General features: G+C 32.8%; 3 protein-coding genes across 4 annotated transcripts; all 3 read left to right on the forward strand.

Annotated features, from left to right (window-relative positions):
- The first annotated feature begins 2,987 nt into the window (after positions 1–2,987).
- On the forward strand, positions 2,988–5,057 carry LOC145602977 (homeobox-leucine zipper protein ATHB-40-like). The gene is made up of 3 exons (XM_081659114.1): positions 2,988–3,085; positions 3,277–3,584; positions 4,622–5,057. Exons 1-3 carry the CDS (start codon positions 3,007–3,009, stop codon positions 4,877–4,879), a joined length of 645 nt encoding a protein of 214 aa, XP_081515240.1. The 5' UTR covers positions 2,988–3,006; the 3' UTR covers positions 4,880–5,057.
- A 2,801-nt stretch (positions 5,058–7,858) lies between these two features.
- Positions 7,859–10,943, forward strand: LOC145602699 (protein PIN-LIKES 3-like). Its single transcript, XM_081658867.1, has 10 exons — positions 7,859–7,993; positions 8,759–8,838; positions 8,956–9,080; positions 9,235–9,381; positions 9,456–9,607; positions 9,703–9,816; positions 10,131–10,231; positions 10,321–10,373; positions 10,474–10,659; positions 10,819–10,943. The coding sequence occupies exons 1-10, from the start codon at positions 7,859–7,861 to the stop codon at positions 10,941–10,943; spliced, it is 1,218 nt and encodes a 405-aa protein (XP_081514993.1).
- Positions 10,944–20,804: 9,861 nt separating this feature from the next.
- On the forward strand, positions 20,805–26,151 carry LOC145600996 (protein MID1-COMPLEMENTING ACTIVITY 1-like). Of its 2 annotated transcripts, none has more exons than XM_081656894.1 (8): positions 20,805–20,978; positions 21,565–22,229; positions 23,151–23,548; positions 24,140–24,249; positions 24,397–24,468; positions 24,956–25,062; positions 25,238–25,328; positions 25,863–26,151. In XM_081656894.1, exons 2-8 carry the CDS (start codon positions 21,825–21,827, stop codon positions 25,913–25,915), a joined length of 1,236 nt encoding a protein of 411 aa, XP_081513020.1. In that variant the 5' UTR covers positions 20,805–20,978; positions 21,565–21,824; the 3' UTR covers positions 25,916–26,151. The 2 variants fall into 2 exon arrangements, with proteins under 2 accessions (XP_081513020.1, XP_081513021.1); XM_081656895.1 differs by lacking the exon at positions 20,805–20,978 and adding an exon at positions 21,037–21,360.
- The last annotated feature ends 312 nt before the right edge of the window (positions 26,152–26,463 follow it).

The raw sequence follows: 26,463 nt of genomic DNA on the forward strand, positions 1-26,463 counted from the left end.
TTTGGTATTGGAAGCCAAAAAAAGTGGGAAAATACCACCCAATTACACAGCATAAAGCAATGGATTATACCAAACCAAATTTAAACCCTTATTTATTTTGCTAAACCCTATGTGGTCAGGGTTTGGGATCCAAACCCATTTTCAAATTAAAATTGTGTCATTTTTATTTTTATTTTTAATATTTATGCAAAAAACCAAAATGGTCCATATGAACCTTATCTTTGGTTTATAAATACCCAATTAGGCAAGCAAAAATGTACTATACCTTCCCATTGTGGAATGAGTGTCAAACTAGTTAACTATATATTGAATGGTCTTATCCTGTTTGAAAAAGAAGCATTCTTTCACGCACCGTTTTTTTTTTTTTTTGTTTACTAACTTACTCTTCATTGATTGTGTTACAATTCAATGTCTTGAAATTCTTATTATCTATAGGTACTAATCGGTTGGAGTTTCCGTTTTAGTAATGTAAATATGAAAATTAATTACGACTCACTCCAAATCATTTTGTAATGTAGTGCATTATTGAAAACCTGCAAGAAGAAGAGAAAAATATAATAGTTTATGGATTTAAAATTACCTTGTTTTAGTAACTACTATGAAGTTTGTAGTAAATAATACATGCCGTCCAAAATATTACTCCATAGAAAATAAATTTGAGTGAATTAAACTTAAAAGTCAAATTTTACACAGAATGAAACAATATCTTACAGTGGCGGACCTAGGCATTTGACGGTGGGGGGACAATTTAGCTAATTAGATTTATTAAAAAAAAAAAGTTCGGGTATACAATTAAAAAAAGTTGAGTACATATTCAATCCAAAAGACCATATTATAAATACAATTTGGGACTTCGGGTACATATTACTAAATATCCTTCGAGTCTTCATTCTTTGAAATCGATCAATGACATCATCAGGAACTTGTAAAAACACTTTTTCTCAATGAAAGTCACCAAATAATCATTCATTAATTGATCACCCATACTAATTCACCCTAATAATTCAATTCACTAAAAATTCATTTCACAAACTAATTAACCAAATAACTCTCTAATTCACAACTATTGAACAATGATAATTGATAAATTCACAAAAACATTACTTAAAATTTGTAAAATAGGGTTTTAAAAATATGGAAAAAAAAAGAGGGAAAACCTACTTGGCGAGGCGGTGGCGCGGCAGTCCGGGACTCGTAGCCGCGTGGGTGGTGGTTTGTGCCTTTGTGGTTGAGAAATAGGAATAAGTGAATAGTCGAGTGGTTTGGTTGAAATAAAACACCCAAAAAAAAAAGGAGAAATGTTACAAGGGGGATTCAAACCCTTGATGTAGGTGAATCTCATATTAGGCCCCTTTTCATATTATTTATAGCCCACTACCAACTTAGCCAGGACAACCTTCTTATTTATTTCTTACACTCAATTGTATATAACTATTTTCCTAGGTTTTTTTTTTTTTTTTTTTTTTTTTTTTTTTCTTTCCTTTTCCTCTGTTATTTTTTTCCCAAAAGTGGGGGGACATTCGTCCCCCCTTGTTCCTTCATGGGTCCGCCCATGGGTCCGCCCATGATATCTTACAAAGATTTGGTATATTTGTGGACGTTCTTTCTTTAGGATTTCATTGAATGCAAATGATGATTTATTAGAATTGATGTGTAAGATTAAAAGATAAGCTTGCCTTAAACATCATAGTTGCCATTTTTGTAGGAAGATTGATAAACAAAGATTTTTGAACCTTATTACAAATTCCCTTTAAAGGTTAAGTAATGTGTGTTCTCGTGTTTCATTCTATCTTACTATACGTAATCTTACTTTAGAACCTTATTAGAAATCCCTTTTGCTCCTTTTATCCAAAAATATAATAAATTGTATCTTATGAGTCACAAATACACCAATACCTAAGAAGATTTGACAACGAAAGAACAAAGAATAAACTTATGAAACCTAAGTCCGAAGGAATCAATTTTTTTCCCCCCTTTTTACAGCATAAGTAAAAGAAACATTCGCCAAAAATTCGATGATAGGTGAGAGTGAAAATAAAAGATTATTAGCACTATTATAAAATAAACCCGCTCAAAAAATTATACTAGTAGTAAATTAAGTAACAGAATAAAAAAGATATGTAAGCTTTATTACTTAGAAATTCACTCTTATTAAAAAAATTTAACTAGAAACATACATTTCCTTTCTTTTATGATATCCGACTCAAGTAGTCATGTACTAAAATCAGTATGTAAAGAGTACAAATAGCCTAAAAGGACATTTGAGAAATCACTATCAAAGTTTAAGTACAAAAATCTTCAAACAAATTAAAGTCGAAAAATTAGATCATCCAACCAGTATTTTTCAATTCACGTTCAACACTAGAAAGTACCCCGTACACTTATATATTTGACACATTTAAATTATTCCAATGTTAAACTTTCACTAGTTTCACACATTCATGTAACTATACCAAACATTTTGTTGGTTTATACAAGACAATACATGTCCATATTCATAAATTTCATATGTGCTCCCTTAATCAGTAACTTCAACAACTTAGTTCATAGTTCACGTCTCACCAAATGAGGAAATTAGTTAATTGTTACTTATCATGTACCCTTCTTTAGATTCAAAAGAAAAAAAAAAATCATCATACATGTATTGCATTGGTAAAAATGTTAATTTCTCCAACTTTAAGACCAAATACTAACCTTTATATCTAGAATCCATATAGTACAAGAGCACCCAAATATAAAACATTGTAGTAAATTTATAATATTGATTTTTTAATGTTATAGTACTAAATTCCCAAATTACCCTTGGTCCACCCCTTTATAAATGAAGTCACCCCATCCCATCCTTTATCCACATGCACTTCCACCTTCTCTTCGGTTTCCTTTCACTCAAAACTTGTAAGAAAACACCGAAAAAAAACTAAGTGAGAATTTCATCAAAGAATTGATTTTGTCAAGCAAAGCTAAATTAGCAACAAGCTTATAGCATATATACAATTAACAAAAACCATGCAAGGTGAAGATAATCCGGTCGGTTTAATCCCTCAACTCTACTCCGGTATATACAATCAAATGGCTCCGCAACAAGGTACTCCTTCTGTCCTAAATTAGTTGCACCACTTTATTTATTCGTTGTATACGATTATTTTGTATTTTCAAAATCATGTACTTGGTAAATTAGTTCCATGTGTGTACGTACCATTATATTTATTTGATGTACATATGATTAAGTGATTGATTATAATGACTAATGAGATCATACTTTTTACAAACTTGTAGTAGATCCTCCAAAACGACGTAGGAGGAGAAAGAACAAGGGTGATGGGAGCAGTTTAGCTGCCAAGAAGAGGAAGCTTAGTGAAGAACAAGTGAATATGTTGGAGATGAGCTTTGGTTGTGAGCACAAACTCGAGTCCGAACGAAAGGATCGGCTTGCTTCCGAGCTCAATTTGGATCCGAGGCAAGTTGCGGTTTGGTTTCAAAATCGAAGGGCTCGATGGAAGAACAAGAAGCTCGAGCACGAATACTCCAAGTTGAAAAATGAACATGAGAAGACTATTGTAGAGAAGTGTCGTCTTGAAACTGAGGTATAGTCGTATAGATATATCTAAATATTAACTATTAAGCTTATAATACCTTCTATGATTTTCGTAATATCACTTGAGCTGAACGGAGTGGATTATAACATAAATTGAATACGAAATATGTTAAAATGAATAAATTTCATAAGATTTAAAGTTTTCTATATCATACCGTAAACAAGTTTTAAGTATATCTTTTTATTCTTATTTTGGATTGATTTGCAAATTACTTATAAAAAATTCCTTTATCACATATTTATCTATTTATGTCCATTTTTTTTGTGTTTACTCATGTCTCAATCACTTTTTTTTTTATAAAGGAAATAGATAAGAACGATTGACATATAGAAAGACCTATTATTACAAGAAAGTGACCAAAATTGAAAATAATATGTAATATTTGTAGGGCAATAAAATATAATGAAATAGATTTTATTTAATCAAATATTTGGTAATAAGAAAGGGGAATAGGGGATTAGACTGCCATTGCCACCCAAATGTACAACAAAAAACATAGAGTGCATAAAGTCCGTACAAAAACTTGAAATTGTTTTTAAGGTTGGGTACTACAAGACACATTCATCAACTGTTGGAGCATATGAGCTTGCTTTTGGCTATACATGTGACATCCTCCACGTGTATCCCCTTCAATCCATGAAATACCATATAATATGACCATAAAATACCATATAATATATAGTGACGAAACATCTAGGCAAATGAAATACCATATAATATACGTATATAGTACTACCAATCACTAAGCTTATAAAGACATATTTGTACTAGTCTATGTTAACAAACTGCCTCGATGTTTTAGCTTTTTTGTGCTATATCGTTTATCCCTTTTCTAAATTTAGCCTTGAGAAAAATTGTTTAGATAAGGGTGTGGTACATACATGAATATCGACGGGTTAACTTGACATCTTTAAAAGTTTTAACATGATATGATAATATGAAAACGCTTTTATGTTTTGATTGATTTAGTTTGTACGTGTTTATCAGCTGTGTGACTCATGTGCAAAAGTACTTTTTGTGTGTAGGTGTTAAGCCTTAAAGAGCAATTAAGTAATGCGCAGAAGGAAATGCAAAAACTAGTAGATAGGTCATCAACTTCATCATCGGCTATATCAAGCAACAGTCCTAGCTCTTCTTTGACAATGGATCAACATCCTAATGTGATAGACCCTCAACTCCTTGAGGAACAATTTGGAATTGGAGGATGTTTCGACAGCATGTTTTATGTCCCAGATACTAACTATGGAAATAGCATGGATTGGGCTGCTGGTCTCTATATGTGAATTGAGTTTAATTAAGTAGAATCTTAGGGAGGAGTTGGATATATATAAATTAATTATCTATAAATTGTAAATTATATTTATTATTATATTCACTAATCTAATTGTAATATTTTGCTTTTTAGGGAATTTTATGTTCCAGCTATGTAATGGAAGTTTATCTTAATATATTAAGTGTTTCCCTCAATCTATGTTTCATTTTACTTTTCTCAATTGCTAGTAAAATAAAGTATACAATGGTCTTAGATTACAAAGTGATACAATATTACAATCTCCAAGCTTTTACCACTTAAACTAAGTGAGGTCAATACATTAGTATCGGTTGGTCTTTGATAGAGTAAAAAATTGTAAATAATAAATATACAAAATAATAATAAAAGGTGCAAAATGTCAAACTTAGTGATGAAGACAATGTCATGCATGACGTCTTAGTAGGTCAACTTTGTAGAAATTACGAAGTATGTAATTAGTAGTGCAATAAGCTCATCTTTAGATTCACCTAGTAAATACTTCGTACTCGTAAATCTTTATTATGGCCACTTCATGACTTCAATCTATATTTCACATAGCCCACTAAATAAGCCCAATTACAATTAGTCTCACCCAGTGAATTGGGCTTCTGACGCAGTCTAAGAAGATCTTTCTATCCCTCCAACTTATTTTCCCCACTCATATAATTGGTCGGTCGATCCAACTCGATTAGAAATATCATGAGATTAGCTATCAAAAACCGACCCGAACTGGTGAATCCGAACCGTTTCGAACTATTCCAAAAAGGAATCGAACCGCTATGAACATGTTATTTTAAAAGTAAACCGACCCGACCCGATTTTTTAAAACCTGAAACTGAACCGATCCGAATGTTTGAGAACCATTAATGAACCGTACCCGTTATCAAGCCGAACTGATACAACCCGAAACCGAGATCAACCCGAACCGAGTACTTCCAAACCCGATAGCAACCCAACCCATTGTAAACCGCAACCGATTAAACCCGACTGAAACCCGATAAACCCAAATCGTTTACAACCTGTAACTTTAAGCCGAACACTATATTGTATTAAAAAATCTGAATCAAAAGCTAACTCTAGATTTGTTATTATTATTTGATCCTGAAAATCTTTATACAGAAAAGGGACTTAATTAAAGCTAAATAACTAATTAATACTACGTATGATCTATTGGAATAACTAATTATAGAATGTAGAGGATATACTAGGATATATACGTTAACGTAACCCGTTTAAAACTGGCAAAACCAGTTGTCAAACCGACTAAGTTCAACTCGAGCCAATTATGACTAGAACCGATTACAACCCGACCCGATTAGGACCCAATATGTTTTGACCCAAAACCTGCTTTAAACTGACAAACACCGTTTTTAAACCGACCGACTTTAACCCGAACCGACTATCACCCGAACCAATTATAACCTGACACGATTAGAATCCGACCCGAAAAGAAACTGTAATAAAAACAAACCTAACCGACCCGAAATTATTTAAAACCGATCCGAACTGACCCGATAATAATTCCAACCCGTTAAAAATCGATCCGTTGTAAACCGAAAACCGATAAAGTGAACCAAAAACCGAACCGCAAACCCGATTGACACCCCTAAATTATTTTATATATTTAATATTTTCCGTTATTTAAATAGGTGTTTTTATAAGACAATGAAATGGAACAAAACCAGTTCTTCAATTTGACTATATCCTATATGCTCTACTTATAACTTTTTTTGGAATTTAGGGTCACAATCCTTCACGAATATTACATGACCTGGCCCTTTATGCTAAGCGAAGGGTATTGCTCTCTACCAGTCTCTTTCTATTTCTCAAAAAGGTAATTAATAAAGTGATCCCCTAAACTATTTTGGCTTATGGTTATTATGTCCTTGCATTTGTATAATTGATTGAGTCTCTTTGGCCCTTATTTTTATCCGTCAAAGTAACTACTAATTTGACAAATTTCATATTTTACATTACCAAAATAGCAATACCATTATACCAATGCCCCGGGTGTACATGAATACAAATAGCAAAACCTTTTTTTTTTTTTTTTTTTTTTTTTTTTTTTTTTTTTTTTGTACAACATGTAACACGACATAGTTCATTATTGAATTAACTCACCGTGTTGACATTTGAGTTCGTGACCAAGCCTTATACAACAACGGCGGATCTTCGCTAAAATATTACAAGGTTGATATATATATCGCTGACATGTTGCTCAAAATTAATCACAATGACGTTGATAGAGTATATAAACAGATAGTGGATTTCAACCATCAGCTTTTTGGTTGGGTTGATCCTTTAACATGGTATTAAGAGTCAGCGTGATTAAGTATTTAAATTGATCCTAACTGTAATTTTAAAGAAAAAATATTACAAAAAATCAGTATAAATAAGAAGTTCAACAAAAATGCAATGAAGTGAGCCGGGCCTAATAAGATGCGCATGCATATTCTTAACAAGTTCTTTAATAATTTTCTCAAGTTCTTTTGAAGAAAATAATTTTCTCAAGTTTGATTTGCACTCTTTACTAGCTTTCGCATAGGATATACAAACCGTCCTTTTTCTTGAATTATAATTATTATTTTTTTTGTCGTCTAGCTTTTCTCACTTTTAAGTTTTTATAATATAAATTGTTAATACGCAATTTGCTACTCTAATTTTCTATGTGTTTATCAGTTAGACTAGCTAATTAAGATAAACACAGACCAAGCTACTACTTGTAATTTAGTGATAATGAAATAAGCAACACATAAGCTTTGAACAGGCAAAGATAGATGTAGAAAATATCCGATTATATATGCATTAAATAATTCTCAACAAAGCTCTATAAAATTAGCTAAGTGTATGATTTGTTGAATTTTGTAGCTCATTTCTTTTTGTGACCTCATTTACAAAAAAAAAAAAAAAAGAAAAAAAAAACCAAAAAAATTAAAAAAAATTAAAAAATTAAAAAATTTGGTGATCAACAATGGGATTCTTAGAATTGTTCATGGTGGCTCTAATGCCGGTGTTGAAGACGTTGCTGTTAACAGCAGTAGGTGTAGTTCTTGCCGTGGACCGAATAAATCTGCTGGGTTCAACAGCAAGACATAATTTGAACAATGTAAGTAACTAAGTACACATACATATAAGTCATATATACATACAATTATGATCATGCTATTAAATTTTCATTTGGTTTATATTTTGTACGTTTTGCTTTAATTGATTTACCAAGAAAAATATGCATATTGAGATATTCCAGCTTAATATACACATACTGCCATATTTGAACATTTATTTTATTTATTGTTCTGAACATTATGTTGTTGATATAAAGATAAAAGGAAAATACATAGTGGCCTAGTCTTGTGGATGTAATACATGCGTCCTTATTCTATAAGAGTTGGGTTCATAATAGATCACATAGCGTTATGATGTTAACGAGATTCAATCTCACATTTAAACTGCCCTGTGACCCCATCCAATAGTTTCAATCACTAACCGAACTATTAGACGTTTCCTTGGGATGCCATAAACCTTTTGAGGGTTTGCAAGCTACCGGATCATGTATTCTTTGATCTAGCTAGTTGTAGAATATCAACATGTAAAGGGTTGTGATAGCAAACTTGTACGCCTGTCCTAGGACTTGGTCAAAGGAATAAAGTCTAATTCAACATAGAATATGTACTTGTGCATTATGGGCAATCCTCCTTTCAAATTGAAGAAATTAGTTAATATTGTAGTATATACCGAATATTATTGATCAAAATTGTTAACATAAGACAGTGTACTAATTATGTAATTAGATGTTGTTTATTACAGATTAAAATATGTATCATTTACCTTCCTCTATAACTAATGAAAATGAATTTTTCTATGACAACAGATGGTGTTTTATGTATTCAGCCCTTGTCTTATGGGAGCCTATCTAGCAAAAACAGTTACACTTGATGTTATGATTAACATGTGAGTAACCCAAGTTGGTACAGTAATGCACAAAATCTATACATTCCATATAATGTCGCGCTTAATTAATTACATAGTCTAATTTAGTTTTATGTACTTGTAATAATTGTGTTGTAGGTGGTTCATGCCAATTAACATTTTGATCACGTTTATAATCGGATCAGTACTTGGATGGATACTTGTTAAGATCACTAAAGCACCTCATGATTTGAAAGGCCTTGTCATTGGATGTTGTGCTGCAGGTATATTTTACGCGTTATCTATTATACTAAAATAGTAATGCTGTATGTATAGCTTATAATATCGACACAAAATGTTACAACATCTAAAATTATGTTAATAATCTGTAATGCTGTATGTATAATTTTTAATATCGACACAAAATTGAATAAACAGGGAACTTGGGGAACTTGCTTCTTATAGTCATCCCAGCAATATGCAATGAGCCAAATAACCCCTTTGGTGAATACTCAGTTTGCATGACTGATGGAGCAGCTTATGTTTCGGTTTCTATGGCGGTATTACTTCACTATACTTATCTCAGTGACACTTATTAAGGATGTTATATGTAATGTACTACTTCTAACAAACATTGTGCATGTTTTTCTAGGTAGGAGCCATCTATATATGGTCTTATGTGTATGTTATTATGAAAGTATCAGCCGAGAAGAGCACTCGCGGTGAGAGATTAGATACTCATCACTCTGTAGTGAGTGTAAGGCCTTCTGTTGCAACTTCAGATAGCAAAGAACCATTACTAATCTCTAAGGTATTTGATCATTGTAGATAAGGCTAATGTTGCTACTATTTGTTATGTAAATATAGAAATTAATATTTAGCCTTGTGTCGTGTACGATTTTATAGGTTGGAGGAACTGTACCTATGTTGGAAAAGATCAAGACGGGTGCATTTGGTTTAGTCAGAAGAATCAGAGGAATCGACTTACAACATCTATTCGCGCCTACAACTATTGGATCTGTAAGTTTCTTAACTCTGATTAATATTTTTGATCCATATTCCTATATAGTATATACGCTTGCATCTTATGGCCGGACTTGAATTGATATAAGTATATGTCATTCGTGATCCTGACCAATTCTATTTGGTAAATGACAAATTACATGAATGGTTTATTTCCGATGTATCATTGAACAGGGCTGCAGATGATCTAGTAATCCTAGGCCATGTAACAGTTTCACAGTCGATGACTGATGCATATATCTCAAACAATTCAATCTTATTTTGATCTTAACATAAGTAGTATTCTTCCAACTAACAATATTTGCACGTAGGTTATCGGATTTGTCGTTGGAGTAGTCCCTCTACTAAACATGTTGCTGGTTGGTAACAATGCTCCTCTTCGAATCATATTCAGTGCTTCTGAAATATTAGGGTACAAATTCTTGCTAATCAACTTTCTTCACATTTATGCATGAAATATATTCCCTAATTTTCTGTATTTTTCTGTTTGGGGGTCTTTAGAGGAGCAACTGTACCCTGTGTTACACTAATAGTTGGAGCGAACCTTATAAAAGGTAATTATACAATTTACTGTAACGAAGTTACATAATTGCTGGTTTAGCTCTTTAAATTAAGTTGCCTAGGTACAAAATCATGATTCTGTGCTTGTTTCAGGATTAAGAAGATCAGGGATAAGTGCATCAGTAATCATAGGGATAATAGTGGTGCGTTACATTGCGTTGCCTTTAATTGGCATCGTCGTTGTTAGAGGTGCTCACCACTTTGGTTGGGTAGGATCTAACCCGTTGTTTCAATTTGTTCTCATGCTTCAATTTGCTCTGCCACCAGCAATGTCTATAGGTATGTTTTTCGTAACAACTTTATCCATTCTAATAAGTACCTATTCTCTTCAACGTACTTAAAATTTACCAAAAATCAAATGATGTGAAGAGGAGCTTAACAAATAACGTGTTTTATGTGTCACGATGGTAGAAGAACTAACATGAGCGTGCCAAACAGGTACAATAAGCCAACTCTTTGAGTCGGGTGAAGGCGAATGCTCAGTGGTTATGCTATGGACGTATGCTATGTCGGCGTTAGCCCTTACTCTTTGGTCCACACTGTTTATGTGGCTGGTGTTATAGGTTATGTATCTCATGGCATTGTTGAATTGATGGATTATTCACTAGTATCACAACATTGTGATATATTGAGAAATTGTAATCAATGATCAAATTATGGAGCCTAAAAATTTCTGCCTAGATGGCTGAAGAGATTGATTATGTGTGCCATCAAATTACGGTTCCCTACTAAGTTGTAATGGGGCCTAATTAAACATGATGTAAGCTGAAACTGCTAATATAGAATTTGGATGAGTTCAAGTTTGTTATGGTAATATGCTTAGAACATTCTTTTCTACATCTATAATATTTTTTTATTTTTTTTTTTATTTTTTTTCCTGACAAAAGATCTAAGGAAAAAAAAAGCTAGAACAACAATCAAAACAACTTAAAAACAAAGTACTAAAGTTGTGGACGACGAGCACAACCCGCAAGCCAATGTCTTTTTCAGTACATCTATAAATTTGGTTTCAAGTAATATCTTTTAAAGGAATACTGAGATTCAAATCTTCAACATAATAAACCAACGCTGAAATAAAATGATAAAAAAAATAAATAAATAAATAACCCTCAATTACTAAAAGTTATTCATGTTCGAAGGGTGACGTGTAAACAAGATTTTTTCGTGATTCTAAAAAACAAAAGTACAAAAGTTATTCATATTCGGTCTTTCCAAGTAACAACTTAATCTGTACTAGTGTATTGACTTTATCATTTAAATAAATATGGACTATATGCATAAAAAAATAAAAAATTATATTTGCTATCCTATCAAAAATATAAAATAAATGCACCGATTGCTTTTCCTCAAAAAAATAAAAAAAATAAAAACAAAATAAAAAATAAAAAGCAACAAAAATAAAAATTATATTGAGTAAGTTATAGCTGACTTTCTTACTTTGACAATTTTATATATGTAAATAATTTTGAAAGATTGACAAATTTATACAACTAAGCAAAGCAAAGATTGATATATATATATATATATATATATATATATTCATATATATATTAATTATAACTCCTACTAAGGAGATTTTTGTAGGGAAGATATTTTGTTCCTCTACATATAATTTTTGTAATTTTATTAGTTCAAGTACTAATGCAAGACATTCAAATAGAATTTATAAAAATGTTGCACACCTTTATTCAGAAAATTGATGAAATAACTCCAAAAGTCCACCTAGTTGTATGGCAATGCAAGCCCTTTCTAACAATTTACATGGGCCCGGATCTTTTGGATTTCTTTGTGGTCCGTACTATTTGTGTGGCCTTCATTACTATCTTCGGCCCACTAAGCTTATATCAAGTTATATTACTCAAGCTGCTTAATAAATATCAATCACAATTCAATAATAAGGTCCTCTCTTATGTCATTGCCAATTTTTAATTTGTTGTTTCAAAATCAGTCATATTTGTATTCATATTCATATATTATACGTATACGTACATCATTTAATACCCGTTTAAAAATGGAGTCGGTAGGAAAGATTTGCAAATAAGAGAAATAAAGAGATTGAGCGATAATGACATGTATATGTTCGAATTGAATGTTAGATAATGAATTTAATAGTAGTTGTATCCATTTTGACATACATTATCGGTATATTTTTCATCTTTATTTTTTGTTTGCAGGAAATTTTTCATTTTTTAATTGATCATGTTAAGATTGAAAATTATTCTAATTTACATATCTTGCTTTAATTTAAGGCGTTGAAAAGAATTGAAACCAGAAGAGATAACAAATATAAATTCTCAATGTACAATTAGCTATAATAGGCATATTTAATTAAAATTTCATACGAAGTATAAAATTTGTTCTATATAAGAAAAACTTATTCTAATCGATTTATATATCGGTCATTTTGTTACAACTTCATTTTATATTCAACAGACATATTGTTTACAAGAAGATTTGCCTCAAATCAAAATACAATAGCTCTTTGAAATAGTAACTTTAAAAATGAAAAAAAATCGAGGCATAACCATGATTAATAAGATATAAATAGATTTATTGTGGACCTCTATTGTTGGGTTAGTCTTGGACTAGAGAGAGTTGGGTGGAACATAACTCTATGGGTAGGTAAATTAATCAAGGCCACATCTAGCCAAGGCAGCCAATAGGCATCCTTTGTCACTGGATCAATCTTTATTATGGGCATCTCATGTTTGGATGGTAAATGGTAAATTCATGCCCACAATTCCACAATTCTTAATAGCTGCCGTACTTAATTTGGTGGGTCATTTGATTATTATGGGGCTATTCAAGGCGGGTCACTCTTTAGTGGTTTACTTAAAGTAACTATAAAATATACGAAGTACTAATTATTCAAAACCGGCATTTTGATGTACAGTGATCCTAATGTGAAGATGTAATAATTTAACTAAACACCTTAGATTATAGGGCTTGTTCATATTTACTAAACTGAGCTGAACTGAACTGAATTGAATTTAATAGAGGTGAAATGAATATTTTATGAGAGAAAGAAATTAGGAGCTGAACTGAATTGATTAGAGCTGAACTGAACTAAACTGAAATTAAACTGAAGTGAACAGGCCATTAGTCACTTACTCACTTACTTTGTTGCATTGTCTCTTAACTGAATTTTGTCTCATTTTCAAACATATAATTGAGGAAGTCCTACTTCACTCCTTGCAATCTTTCTTAATCAACGAATCTTTCTTAAGTATGTAATAACTATGATTTAGATGTACATGTATGTAACCCTTACATACCCCACTATCAATTTTGCCCTTTTTTTGTCTAATTAATAAGGTCCCACTCTCTTATTAACACTAACTCACGGACAATTGGACAAATTGAGCTTATAATCCTCAATTCAATTTGATATGCTTGTAAGTTGTAACCATTGTCAATTCGTAATCTACTATATCGATTCCTCCAATCCTTTTTGTTTTCATATGAAATATTTTTTAATCTAATAAAATGATTAATTCTAAGTAAGATAAGTATAATTATTTATTTAAGAAATTTAAAATAATCACTAAGTATTGTGTAGAACGGATTCACGTGAGTCCAATCATACAAAAACAAAAAATTTAATTGTTAGAAATTATATAATAATGGTCAGATATTAGATAATAAGTATCAGAAATTAGATAATATTGGTCAGGTATTAGATAATAAATATCAGAAATTAGATAGTATTGGTCAGATATTAGATAATATTGGTCAGGTATTAGATAATACGTATCAGAAATCAGATAATATTGGTCAGATATTAGATAATATTTGGTCAGGTATTTCATAATATTGGTCAGGCATATGTACCATTTTTGGAGCTTTCTGATATTTCCATAGATAAGAAATCACGAACAAATTGAAAAGAAATATTCGTCATTGAACGCTGATAAACTTGAATTGCTCAAGAAGTATACCATATTATCTGAAGAAAGTCAAGAAACAAATATTGTCTTAGCGAAACACTATATTCACCATATTTGAAGGAACGTGTTTACAGCTCAACAAGAAATTAGATAATAAGAAATTAGATATAAGTATCCAACAACAAGCTGATAAACTTGAAAAAACGAAGAATCTGTTGCGATTTACAGCGAATCAAACAACATTAAAGATGCATATAGATGGTAACTCGTTAGATTGAGAACGGTTTTCGTCTCCTCCTCTTCATCGGCGGCGGCAGCAGCGGTCGTTGAGGTTTGCATTCAACAGAGTCCGCCATTGAAGAAGAAGATGAAGAGGAAGCTTCTACGATGAGGTAAGGATACCAATGAGGAGGAGAGAGAAAATGTGAAAAAAATGGTGATGAATGAAAGCTTGTAAGAGAAAATGGAGGTGGTGTGTTTTAAGGTTATAAATTGGACTCACGTGAGTCCGTTCTACACAAAACCTTCTCTAAAATAATGAATGTTATACTTTGTAATCGAAAATTAATATTTACTTGGTTGCAATTTTTACTTATACTTAAATAAAAATTTCAAAATTTTGAACAGGTTAGATTGAGTTTAACTTGACTCGACTCTTGACATATCTTCATCATGTGCAACTTTGTCACACAAGTCATGTACTTCACCAATTACACTAGATTTTTTCAGTCACTATAAGGAGTGTCAAAAATTGACTAAATCGGAAACTGAATTGAGCTGTTTCGCTTCAATATACTTATATGACATCATTATAAATATATGACATCATTACAATAAAGTCACATAACTTCAATATACTTATATGACATCATTATAAATATATGACATCATTATAAATATATGACATCATTATAGTCAAGCCACATCAAATTATTACACTTATATGACATCACTATATTTCATGAATTTCAAAATAGAGTCAAAACTCATTCTTGGTACTTAATGGACATCTTTATCGGTGTCTTATGGTTTAAAACCTCCTTGTTTGACCCCAAGAGTCATCCAACACATTCAGTTCATTTTATGAAAAAAATGTCAAAACTGACCTGAAACCGTGTATTATAACCTTTAATTTTGGACAATTTACAACTTATTTTGACCCGGAAATAAAAATTTCCGAGATCCTTACCATTGACCCTAATACACCCCGGGAGTCTATTTGGGTGGGTGCAACCATCCAATATGCCTTTACACGGTCAATTTACCAGTTCGCAACTTGCACCGATTTCGTAAACTCAAGCATACCACGGACATTTATGAAACATATAATGGTCATATATGGTTCCAAACGACATTATATGACCCTGAGATGTATCCCTTAGGGCCTTAAGACTTTTCGCCACTGGGCCCCAAAACATCCAAAATTCCTCAAAAAGCGTGGATAATAGCCTTCAATTTTGGAATTTTTTGACCTTTTTTCGTCCGGAAATAAAAATTACCGAGATATTTACCATGGTCCCTAATACCCTTCGGGAGTCCAATTAGGTGGGTGGAACCATCCAATTTTCCTTAAAAACGGTCAATTTACTCGTTCGCAACTTGCACCGATTTCGTGAACTCAAGCCCACCACGGACATTTATGACAACATATAATGGTCATATATGGTTCCAAACGGCATTATATGACCCTAAGATGTATCCCCTATGGCCTAAAGACTTTTCGCCACCGGGTCCCGTAACTTTCGAAATTCCTCAAAAGCGTGGATAATAGCCTTCAATTTTAGAACTTTTTGACCTTTATTCGTCCGGAAATAAAAATTGCTGAGATATTTACCATAGTCCCTAATACCCACCGGGAGTCCAATTGGGTGGGTGGAACCATGAATTTTCCTTAAAACGGTTAATTTACCCGTTCGCAACTTGCACCGATTTCGTGAACTCAAGCCTACCACGGACATTTATGACAACATATAATGGTCATATAAGGCTCCAAACGACATTATATGACCCTGAGATGTATCCCTAGGGCCTTAAGACTTTTCGCCACCAGGCCCTGTAACCTCCGAAATTCCTCAAAAAGTGTGGATAATAGCCTTCAATTTTGGAATTTTTTTACCTTTTTTCGTCCGGAAATAAAAATTGACGAAATGTTTACCATGGTCCCTAATATCCTTCGGCAGTCCAATTGGGTGGGTGGAACCATCCAATTTTCCTTAAAACAGTCAATTTACCCGTTCACAACTTGCATCGATTTCGTGAAGTCAAGCTTATCACGGACATTTATGACAACATGTAATGGTCATATATGGTTTCAATTGACATTATATGACCATGAGATGTATCCCCTAGGGCCTTAAGACTTTTCGCCACCGGGCCCGTAACCTCCGAAATTCTTCAAAAAGTGTGGATAATAGCCTTCAATTTTGGAATTTTTTGACCTTTTTCCGCCCGGAAATAAAAATTACCGAGATGTTTACCATGGCCCCTAATACCATCAGGGAGTCCAATTGGGTGGGTGGAACCATCCAATTTTCCTTAAAACGGTCAATTTACCCGTTCGCAACTTGCACCGATTTCATAAACTCAAGTCTACCACGGACATTTATGACAATATATAATGGTCATATATGGTTCCAAACGGCATTATATGACCCTGAGATGTATCCCCAGGGCCTTAAGGCTTTTCGCCACCGGGCCCTGTAACCTCTTGAATTTCTCAAAAAGCGTGGATTATAGCCTTCAATTTTGGAATTCAGTCACGTGCATGAATGGATTAACGAGATTTTTTTAGTCACTATAGGAAATTAGGAAATGTCAAAAATTGACTCAAGTCTGTTCTGATTGTCTAAACTGAACTAAACTGAAATGAATTTATTGGAGGTGAACTGAACTAAACTGAACTTAATATTTTATGAGAAATAGAAATTAATAATTGAATTGAACTGAATTGAACTGAAAATAATCTGAAGAGAACAGACCCTTAACTTAATGAACTATACATGCATAGACACAAGAACTTCACGTCACTTAATTAAATTCCCAGCAACTAGATCAAATCCGAGGCTAACCAATGACTCAAATTGATCATATACCTCCCAGTTTTACTTATTACTTTGTAATAGCTAAGAATATGAAGTCTTTTTCTAAGTCACAGGTGTTGTTAGTTGGGGACTTGGGCGTGATAATAAAAATGCAACAACCAAAAGGTAGGATATACACATAGATTCCAACTTCTGAAGTGACCCACTAATTAATAGTGCTAAAGTTGGTAAACATACATACTAACATACCACTATTTGTATGAAAAGTTCCTTCAAAGATTCACCTTTAATTCCATATCATGTTTTGGCTAACAACAACGCATAATTTCATACTAGCACATGAATCCCTCAATGCTAAGACAGTACGTGTATATATAAGAATAAATATTTAATAATCAAGTTGAGTATATATTACATGATCAATCATATGATTATTATGATTTTACGATTATAATATAAGAATTTACCATAATCTGAAGCATCCTTTTCATTGTTAAATAAATAATTGAGGTGACACCCGTGAATGTATTTAATGCATGCTAGCTTAATTAGGGTATCATATAGTATAAGCATATTTTTGGGGGTCAGTCCATTTTTATGATAGTGATCTACTATATAGTTGTAGGATAATGGTCGCAATAAAGACAATTATAGATAGATAGATAACTTTTAGCTAGCTTCTTACTTTTGTTTTTGTTCCTTGTGTTGTGGTCCATTCTTGTGTATATTCTACTTGGTTGACTAGTTGTTTTTTTAGATTACCCTCTTATAAATAATTAAGTATTTTTAATTAAATAATTTTAGAGATGTACATCTTGAAACTGATCCTAAAACGGTTTTTAGTGGATTAGTGATTATCTGCAATTGTAAGTATGCCACTAAGGCACTAATACCAGCAAGGTTTCCTGCTATTCGTCTGACAAACCATTATAATCTTAATTAACCATAATCGTCTTTATTAGCTTGATGATTATGTGTATTATCTATTACTCCGTATATAATATAGCTAATGACGGAAAATTAAGATCTCATTTATTATGTGTATCTATCTTCTTAATTAGCTTGATGTTTATTTTCATTGAATAATTTTGCATAGCCAGTCAACCCATATACAATGTGTAACGTGTACATAAAAACTCATTTTCTTAAGAAAAGACTACAACTGGACACTTTACAATTAATATAAATCATTACAATAATATTCTTAGGTATCATGAGTAATTCCATTAATAATCATATGATATGCATTGTCATGTGTATAAATTTATTAACTTTATATCAATAACTAATTTAAAACAGAGTACGAAATAGCTAGTATGAGTAGGAGTGGCTAATATTTAGTCCGAGTTGCACCAAACTTCAAACCAAACCGTATACGAGAATCGAGATTATGACTTAGTGTTAGAAGTTAGCAGGGCCGTTGCAATGGTTTTGGGGGCCCTGTTCTAAAAGAACAAAGGGGCCCTTCAAAATTTGTAAATTATACAAATTTTTACTTTTTTTTAATCTATGATTGAGTTATTCTAATTTTTGCCTCTTTAATTTGCTTTTAGAATATTTCAAATTTTACAAAAAAATAAAATAAAATAATGTTTTAGTGATAAAAATAATACAATTACGTAATAATTTCAAACTAATACAACTCGATCTACCTTTATTTCAATAATAATAAAAAAAAATAACTAATACATTCAGAAATAATAATTAAAGAAACTAATTGAATGTCAAAAAAAAACCTTGACTCAAACGAAGGATGGGCAAAGCAGAAAGCACTCAAATAAATAATTCACAGAGCAATATGACTAATTGACCACAAATTTTTTTCCAATTCATTTTTGTTTAATATATAGGGTATCATACGGGAATTAAATGATTGAAGACATATTGAAGATAACCCATATATATTGCCTCAAAAAAACGAACATAAGTACATAACCCATATATATGTGGGAAAATAAATTAGCCGTTTAGTAAGAATAATTATGGAAAACTAAATTTAATTGCTCTTTGTCATCGTCAAGAAAAATAATCGGTTGAATTTGGCTAAAATAATCTGTTAAAGATTCTTGAATGGAGAATTAGGCAATACGGAGTATTATTTTTCGTAGAATTAACTTGATGTATTTATGAAAATAATAACTTGAATTAATGGAAGAATATGGAACATCGTAGAAATTATATGGAAACTAGGATTAGAGGAAAATGAGCATAGTAATTGTTGGAGAGTAATGCTTCATTGAAATGGTGGGCGAGAAATTATATGGAAACTAGGATTAGAGGAAAATTAGAAGTCAGTTAGCAACTTTTATCAAAAAAAAATAAATTAAATAAAAATAAGAAAAAAAAAATTGGGCCCTCTTAAATTGGGGCCCTGTGCAAGAGGTCATCTTGCACACCCTCTTCTACGGCTATGGAAGTTAGACTAGTACACTATGGCAAAGTCGGCAATAGGCAAAATTGGTGATTGTCGTGATACTAGCACTGCATGTTCACATTGTCTCAAACGTACCACTGAAAAAATAAGGTTAAGGTCGCCCCACCAATCAACTGTTTATCAGTTTATCCAAAACTCAACGTTCATATGCCACGCATTATTCTCCATTTCATAATTCTAATGGTGTTGCAATCAAGTTGAGTCCACTACAAATATAATTGGAAGACTGTAAAAATTGTTACTACTTTTATCTTACAACGAACTCAAACCAATTCTCTTGATAAAAGTTAGTCTATGGCCCAATAAACTTCAATGACAGCGTTGAAAATTGATGGTGAACCTTATTAGAACACCTCATTATAACTTCCTATAATTCCTTTTTTGCCGGAGTTTCAAGCATGTTAAGCAATTATTTGATGGTAAAATAAAGTCTCTTTTTCTCGTCAACAATCATAATCGATTTTTTTTAGTTGACTGGGCTTAATCGATGCTGTCATGTACTAATACTACTAATTACTAGTAATGTTTTTGCTAATATAAATAAAATACTTATAACTTTAATGGAGAAAATTTTGAAAATTAGAAAATCTCAGGAAAAATATAAGAATTGTTGGATAAGTATTTCACAGTTTGGGAGCTCTTGCGAGTCATAATAAGACTCTAGGGTGCTTCATTTTCGAAGTTTGGGTGCTCATTTTTGTTATGTATACAAAACCAGTTATGAGGTTGTGCAAAAAAAGTGAGCCATGAGACAAATACATAGATTGAATTCATTATTCCGAATCAGGCTAATTCAGTTTCAAATACCCAGATGCTCATGTTAATTCATCAATACGTTACCATGAACAATCAATCTATGTACTATATAGTCTATATATATAGAATCATCTTATCTAGTTTTGTGTATAGTTTGATTTTGACTCGAGTAATCCCATAATAGAATTAGAATACCTTTTTATTTAAATAAGAAATACGAGGGTCAATGTTGTAATAAAAACGAAGAGTGAAGGGCATAAGAGTAAACACCACTCACTAGCTTGACAACCCTGTAATAAACTCCACTAAAATCCTTAGTAACTTGTCTGGGCATGGTGTGTGTATTCACAGCATAACACCATAATCAACAGTATAGCTCCAAATCAAAACCACTGCAAATTCTGCAGAAAAAAATCAGCAAAAAAGAAGAAGAATCAGTCAACCAAATGTGAATTTCATGCACACCCTTCATTACAACCAGTAACTTCTTCTTCTCTCCTCTTTCTCTCTCTCTGAAATCCCCAGATTTCTCTAAATTCTATGTTCTTACTTTTTCACGTCTTTCAATTCACGGACTTCAATGTCTTTTCTCTCTTTTTCCAGAAATTATTTTTTGTTTAGTTCTATAATACTGTTATTAGTACAAATACTTTTTTTTTTTAGACAATTATGAAAATAAATAAAGTATTTTACTTTAATTAATCCGAATGTTTTTTGACAGCAAAGCAGCAGCAGAACCACACTCCTGAAAATTTATTTTTTCTGGGGTTTAATTTAATTTATATGTGACAGTTTTTTTCGGTGCAAATTAAATTCCTGTGAATCAGTTTGTTGGAATTCATAGTTTCTGTTTTTTGATAATGTAAGATGTATTAATGGCGGATTTTTATTTCTACTTTTATTTTCTCTATAATTAATTTATGCATGTAAATTTTCTCTTTTTTAATAATCTCTTCTGACTTCTGGTTGAAGATGTACATTCAAACAGACAATGGAGTCTTTTGCTTTTCTTCTTTGACTTACTTTTTTTTTATTTTTACTAAATTTCCCAAATTTTCTATTTCAGGTAATTAATTTTACTGATGAGCTCAGTTCAAGTGAGAGAATGTGGGAATTTTCAGCTTAAGATCTATCCTCAATTGCTGCATGTTAAATCTTAAGATTAATTTGGGAGACCCCATAATTTAGTTGGGCTTTCTGTTTTAAGAAGATTTGATAATGTTTACGAAAAGGGGTTTTTGATTTTTGATTGAGATTGTTGTAATTGAGTTGGGGTTTTGTGTTCTTGGTAATTGGAGGTGAGAGAATTAGAGTTAAGATTTGGAGATGGATAACACAGGATTAGGGGATGTAGCAACAATAGCTCAGTTAACTGGGCTTGATGCAGTGAAATTAATCGGGTTAATAGTGAAGGCGGCGAATACCGCCCGAATGCACCGGAAGAACTGCCGGCAATTTGCTAATCATTTGAAGTTGATTGGCAATTTGTTGGAGCAGCTTAAGATCTCTGAGCTCAAGAGGTACCCGGAAACCCGGGAGCCTCTTGAGCAGCTTGAGGATGCACTTAGGAGGTCTTATATTTTGGTCCATAGTTGTCAAGATAGAAGTTATTTGTACTTGCTTGCTATGGGTTGGAATATTGTCTATCAGTTTAGGAAGGCTCAGAACGAGATTGATCGTTACTTAAAGCTCGTTCCCCTCATTACTCTCGTCGATAATGCCAGAGTTAGGGTAATAATTCTCACTTATGCTTGTGTCATTATTAACTTTTTGGTTATGAAGTTTTGTTGATCATTTGTTATGATGTTGGCATGTTAGCAGCAATATTAGATTGTTGGGTGAAGTGAAATAATTGTAATGATGCTGATGTATTGATTATATTATGTCAATTTCGGCATAAAGCAGTTTTGATTTGATAGTTTGTTCTTTTAGGGGAATAATATGGATTTCTTATGTGGTTAGAGTGTCATTTTAGAGCATTTAGGGGTTGCTTACTTCATAATATGATGTATTATGTCTTCCTAATTGTCCCATCCTGTGTTGTTGACTTGTCACTTGGATGAAATGCTTTGGTATGAAGTTGAATGTCTATTCTGGCGGGTTCTACTGATAACTTAATCTATTGCTTAGTTTGAATTTTGAGTCCTACTAGTAGTCTTATACGCCAAGTATCAATATGGCTTTTATCCCCTTGGAACGTTGTGTGGGCTTTGAGAAGGTTGCCTTTGCCTTGGCAAGCTCAGTCCCAGAGGTCTTGCTTAACCCCTGATAGGACTGAGCATAAATTCATGATATCTTAAGCACGCATAAATCTAGCTGTATTAATTGACTTCTTTAACATCTCTGAATGTATCATGGCCTTACCTATCCTTTTCCTGTTAATCTATCATAGTTCGTGTGTTTGCTATTTTGTACGTGCAACATACAGAAAAAAAGATGGTGCTTGAGAGCTTAAGTACCAACCTCTCATGCTGTATGAGAGTTAAGATATAAACCTGGACTCTTGTTTCATTACCATGATATCATTCACTCATTTTGTTGGTTGTTTTTAGAATACATCTAATTCAGATATAGATTAAACTACTGGAAATGCTTGATGCTGCTGCTACAAATGTTAATGCCAAGCTATTTTATTGACTGAATATATGACAGGAAAAACTAGAGTATATTGAAATGGATCAACATGAGTATACTTTAGATGAAGAGGATCAAAGGGTGCAGCAAGTGATTCTGAAACCTGAACCCTGTGAAACTGATACTGTGGTGCTAAAGAAGACTCTTTCTTGTTCATACCCAAAGTGCTCTTTTGATGAAGCACTTAGAAAAGAGAACGAAAAGCTTCGAATGGAACTCCAACGCTCACAAGCTAATTTAGATATGACTCAGTGTGAAGTCATCCAGCGCCTGCTTGATGTTACTCAAACTGCAACTGTGGTCTGTGAAACAGAAAAGAATGCATCAGCGAAAAGCTCAAAGAAAGCCCAGCCATCTTACGCTGATGAAAACTACTCATTTGACGACACCTCCCCCAAGAAAAATGGAACTTCCAGGTACATAACAGTCATATGAGATATATATCAGGCAAATTCATGATATGACTTGTAACACTAATAGGTTTTAATTTACTTGTTTCTAGTATAAGCTAAAGAATTTGGATATCTACTATTGAATTTTCCTGATTATGATCTTTGTCTCACTTTATGACCATATCCTTGAGAAATATCTACACCTATAACTTTGTCATGTTATGCTTATGAATCCCCTGTTGTTAATTGAGGCTAGAGAGAGGAATTGAGTTACTAAATGTTACAGACTATTGATGTTGTAGTAGCCTTCTCATGTCTTGTGTTTGTTTGTTTGATTTCACTCTCAACTTGACATTGGTTTCTTGATGCAAAGCTATTAAAATTAAGATATCTTGCCAAGGTATTGCTTCATTGGTAGGTTAATAATATCCTGGCATTTTTCAGAAATGCAGTGAAGTTTTGCTTTGGTGATTTAACATAGGGAATGACAGAACGATTTAATTGTCAGGATGGATTTCTATAATCTAATCAGCACATGTGTTATGCTATGGTTACAAATCTGCTTACATTTCGGACTATGAATTTGAAGTGTCTAATGTTTTCCTCCCTGTGCAGATCTGGCTCTACACTTTCTTCACGGCGTGATCTTCTGTCAAACCGAGGTTCATTTCACTATGAAGAGTGGCATAATGATTTACTGGACTGTTGTGCAGAACCTTGTCTCTGTATGTATCACGTATATCCCTGTTTCTTTTAGTATGGGTGATCATGAGCTAGGACTGCCATTGGCGTATTGAACTTTTTGGGTACTCAAGTCTGTTATAGTTGCATTATCCCTTTACCAGTTCAGCTGACAACCTTTTCTTCTGCAGGTCTAAAGACTCTCTTCTATCCCTGTGGCACATTTGCAAAAATCTCCACCGTGGCAAATGATAAATATATGTGTAAGTATCATTGCAAATATGACTCACTCCTGTTAAGAACTTCTGATGGAGAGGTTGCAAAGTTCTCGTCTTACTTTAAGAATATTGGTCTTGCAGTCTTTTGTTGCTATTCTATGGAAGTTTAATTGCTCTTAATATACTTTTATCAAAAAGAAACATCACCGTAGTAGCATCTTACATTCACCAAAGTCATGGCTACTGTTTTGGGATCTAATTAGCCAGTTGGCACTTGGCAGTCTCAAGAGATAGTTATCATTGCTAGTCCAAATTTATGTCATAAGTTCAATCTTTTGGACTTTAAAAATGAGAGCAGCCTCACTGTTGTTAAATAGCATGATTATCAGTAGAGATACATCTTTATTCTGCACATATGTAAGAACTTTATCTGAATGCAAAGGACGAAACATTAAGGGAACTGCTGTATAGTTTTTTTAAAATTTTTTTTTATCAACTGCAAAGCTTACCAAGTATTCATTCTTATGAACAGCTTCAGGTGAAGCCTGCAATGACCTGGTGGCTTATTCTTTGATACTCTCCTGCTGTTGCTACACTTGTTGTGTCAGGGGAAAGCTGCGCAAAACACTGAACATTAACGTATGTTCTTGCTTAATAGTAATTATTATATCTGAAATGATTAGCTTCCCATGATTCACAGTAGTAGTTGATGGAGGATTAACTGCTCTTTGCCAAGCACCATCTATTGTTTAGTGTCCTGTTTTATATTTTGAGAAAGCAGCTGCTGAATCTTAATATGCACTTTGACTTGCAGGGAGGTGCCTTTGATGACTTCCTCTCACATTGCATGTGTTGCTGCTGTGCCCTTGTTCAGGAATGGCGTGAAGTTGAGAGGCGTGGATATGGTAGGTAGACTTATAAATTTTATTTATTAGGCAGACTTAATTTCCTGATTTGGTTTATAGGATTGTTTTCTATTGTTCAAAAAAAATTTCCCTTAATTTTTCTAAGGATTGCCACATCCCCTTTTTGTCTCTGGCCTTCCTTTCCTCCCTCCCTTTCATTTAAAGATCAGAGCATATAAAATTTGAAATCTGATATCCATTAAATTATGATTTCCATACAATATTGTTTGAATTTGTAACAAAGATACCAAATTACCCTGTTCGTTCTTCTGGAAGTTCTGTATTTGGCTTTTGATAATACAAAAAATGTTCCTCCCTTAGAATGTGAGAGAATAAATTTATTTGATTGAATGCCAGTGCTGGTTGTTCCAGGATGTATCGTTAGGAAACATTGAGACATTAGGGTATCATATTTGCTTCGTTTTGAACCTAAACTATTGAGTTTTGACAAAAGGGATGATGCTGATAATTTAATTCTCTAATCCTCATTTCTGTACATGTTTACTCACTCATAAGCACTAACTCAAATCACAGGTCATGGAAAGACAAAAACAAGCCCCCCAACTTCCCAGTTCATGGAAGCGTAAGATGCGGATTATAGATATAGTGGTAGCCGGAAGTACATGCATGTTTAGTCTGACAGAGGTAATATGGTTGATTTGCTTCTCCTATAAGTAGTTATATGTACTTAAAAGCGTTATATGACCCTGACTTTATGTAAAGTTTCATTTACTGAATGGTCATGATGTAAACAGAGGTTTTTCAGTTGTTACAGTGTGATAATGAGAGCTAAATAAAAACCCATTTTTTATTTATCTGCCTAGGTTTTGAGTTTGGATCTGTTTTATGTAGACTGAATAATTTACCTATTGCCCAAATTATTCCTGTTTCATAATGAATCTTAGATCTTGTGGGAGTTGATTTCGGCATCTTTAAATGATAGATAAGGGCAACCTATTGCACAGAATCTCTGGCACCCAGTGTTTCTTGGTAGTGTGTATTGTAAAACTTGACTACGCAGGCCTTCACACTACCATGAAAATCACCCAAGTGTATAATAGACCTTTCACTTACATTCCTCAAATAAACGTTAAAAAAAATGAAATGAACTTAGTAACGGAAGATTGTCGTGTTT

The sequence above is a fragment of the Chenopodium album genome, chromosome 21 (assembly GCF_948465745.1).
Source record: "Chenopodium album chromosome 21, dcCheAlbu1.1, whole genome shotgun sequence".
Taxonomy (NCBI): Eukaryota; Viridiplantae; Streptophyta; class Magnoliopsida; order Caryophyllales; family Amaranthaceae; genus Chenopodium; species Chenopodium album.

What these genes read in the sequence shown, in the direction of transcription:
- LOC145602977 (XM_081659114.1), top strand. Translation starts at nt 3,007, where the DNA reads ATGCAAGGTGAAGATAATCCGGTCGGTTTAATCCCTCAACTCTACTCC. An exon ending in TCAAATGGCTCCGCAACAAG is followed by an intron (nt 3,086 to 3,276) that starts GTACTCCTTCTG and finishes ACAAACTTGTAG; the next exon opens with TAGATCCTCCAAAACGACGT. An exon ending in AGTGTCGTCTTGAAACTGAG is followed by an intron (nt 3,585 to 4,621) that starts GTATAGTCGTAT and finishes TTTTGTGTGTAG; the next exon opens with GTGTTAAGCCTTAAAGAGCA.
- LOC145602699 (XM_081658867.1), top strand. Translation starts at nt 7,859, where the DNA reads ATGGGATTCTTAGAATTGTTCATGGTGGCTCTAATGCCGGTGTTGAAG. An exon ending in CGCCTACAACTATTGGATCT is followed by an intron (nt 9,817 to 10,130) that starts GTAAGTTTCTTA and finishes ATTTGCACGTAG; the next exon opens with GTTATCGGATTTGTCGTTGG. An exon ending in TGGAGCGAACCTTATAAAAG is followed by an intron (nt 10,374 to 10,473) that starts GTAATTATACAA and finishes TGCTTGTTTCAG; the next exon opens with GATTAAGAAGATCAGGGATA.
- LOC145600996 (XM_081656894.1), top strand. Translation starts at nt 21,825, where the DNA reads ATGGATAACACAGGATTAGGGGATGTAGCAACAATAGCTCAGTTAACT. An exon ending in TCGATAATGCCAGAGTTAGG is followed by an intron (nt 22,230 to 23,150) that starts GTAATAATTCTC and finishes AATATATGACAG; the next exon opens with GAAAAACTAGAGTATATTGA. An exon ending in GGCAAATGATAAATATATGT is followed by an intron (nt 24,469 to 24,955) that starts GTAAGTATCATT and finishes TCTTATGAACAG; the next exon opens with CTTCAGGTGAAGCCTGCAAT.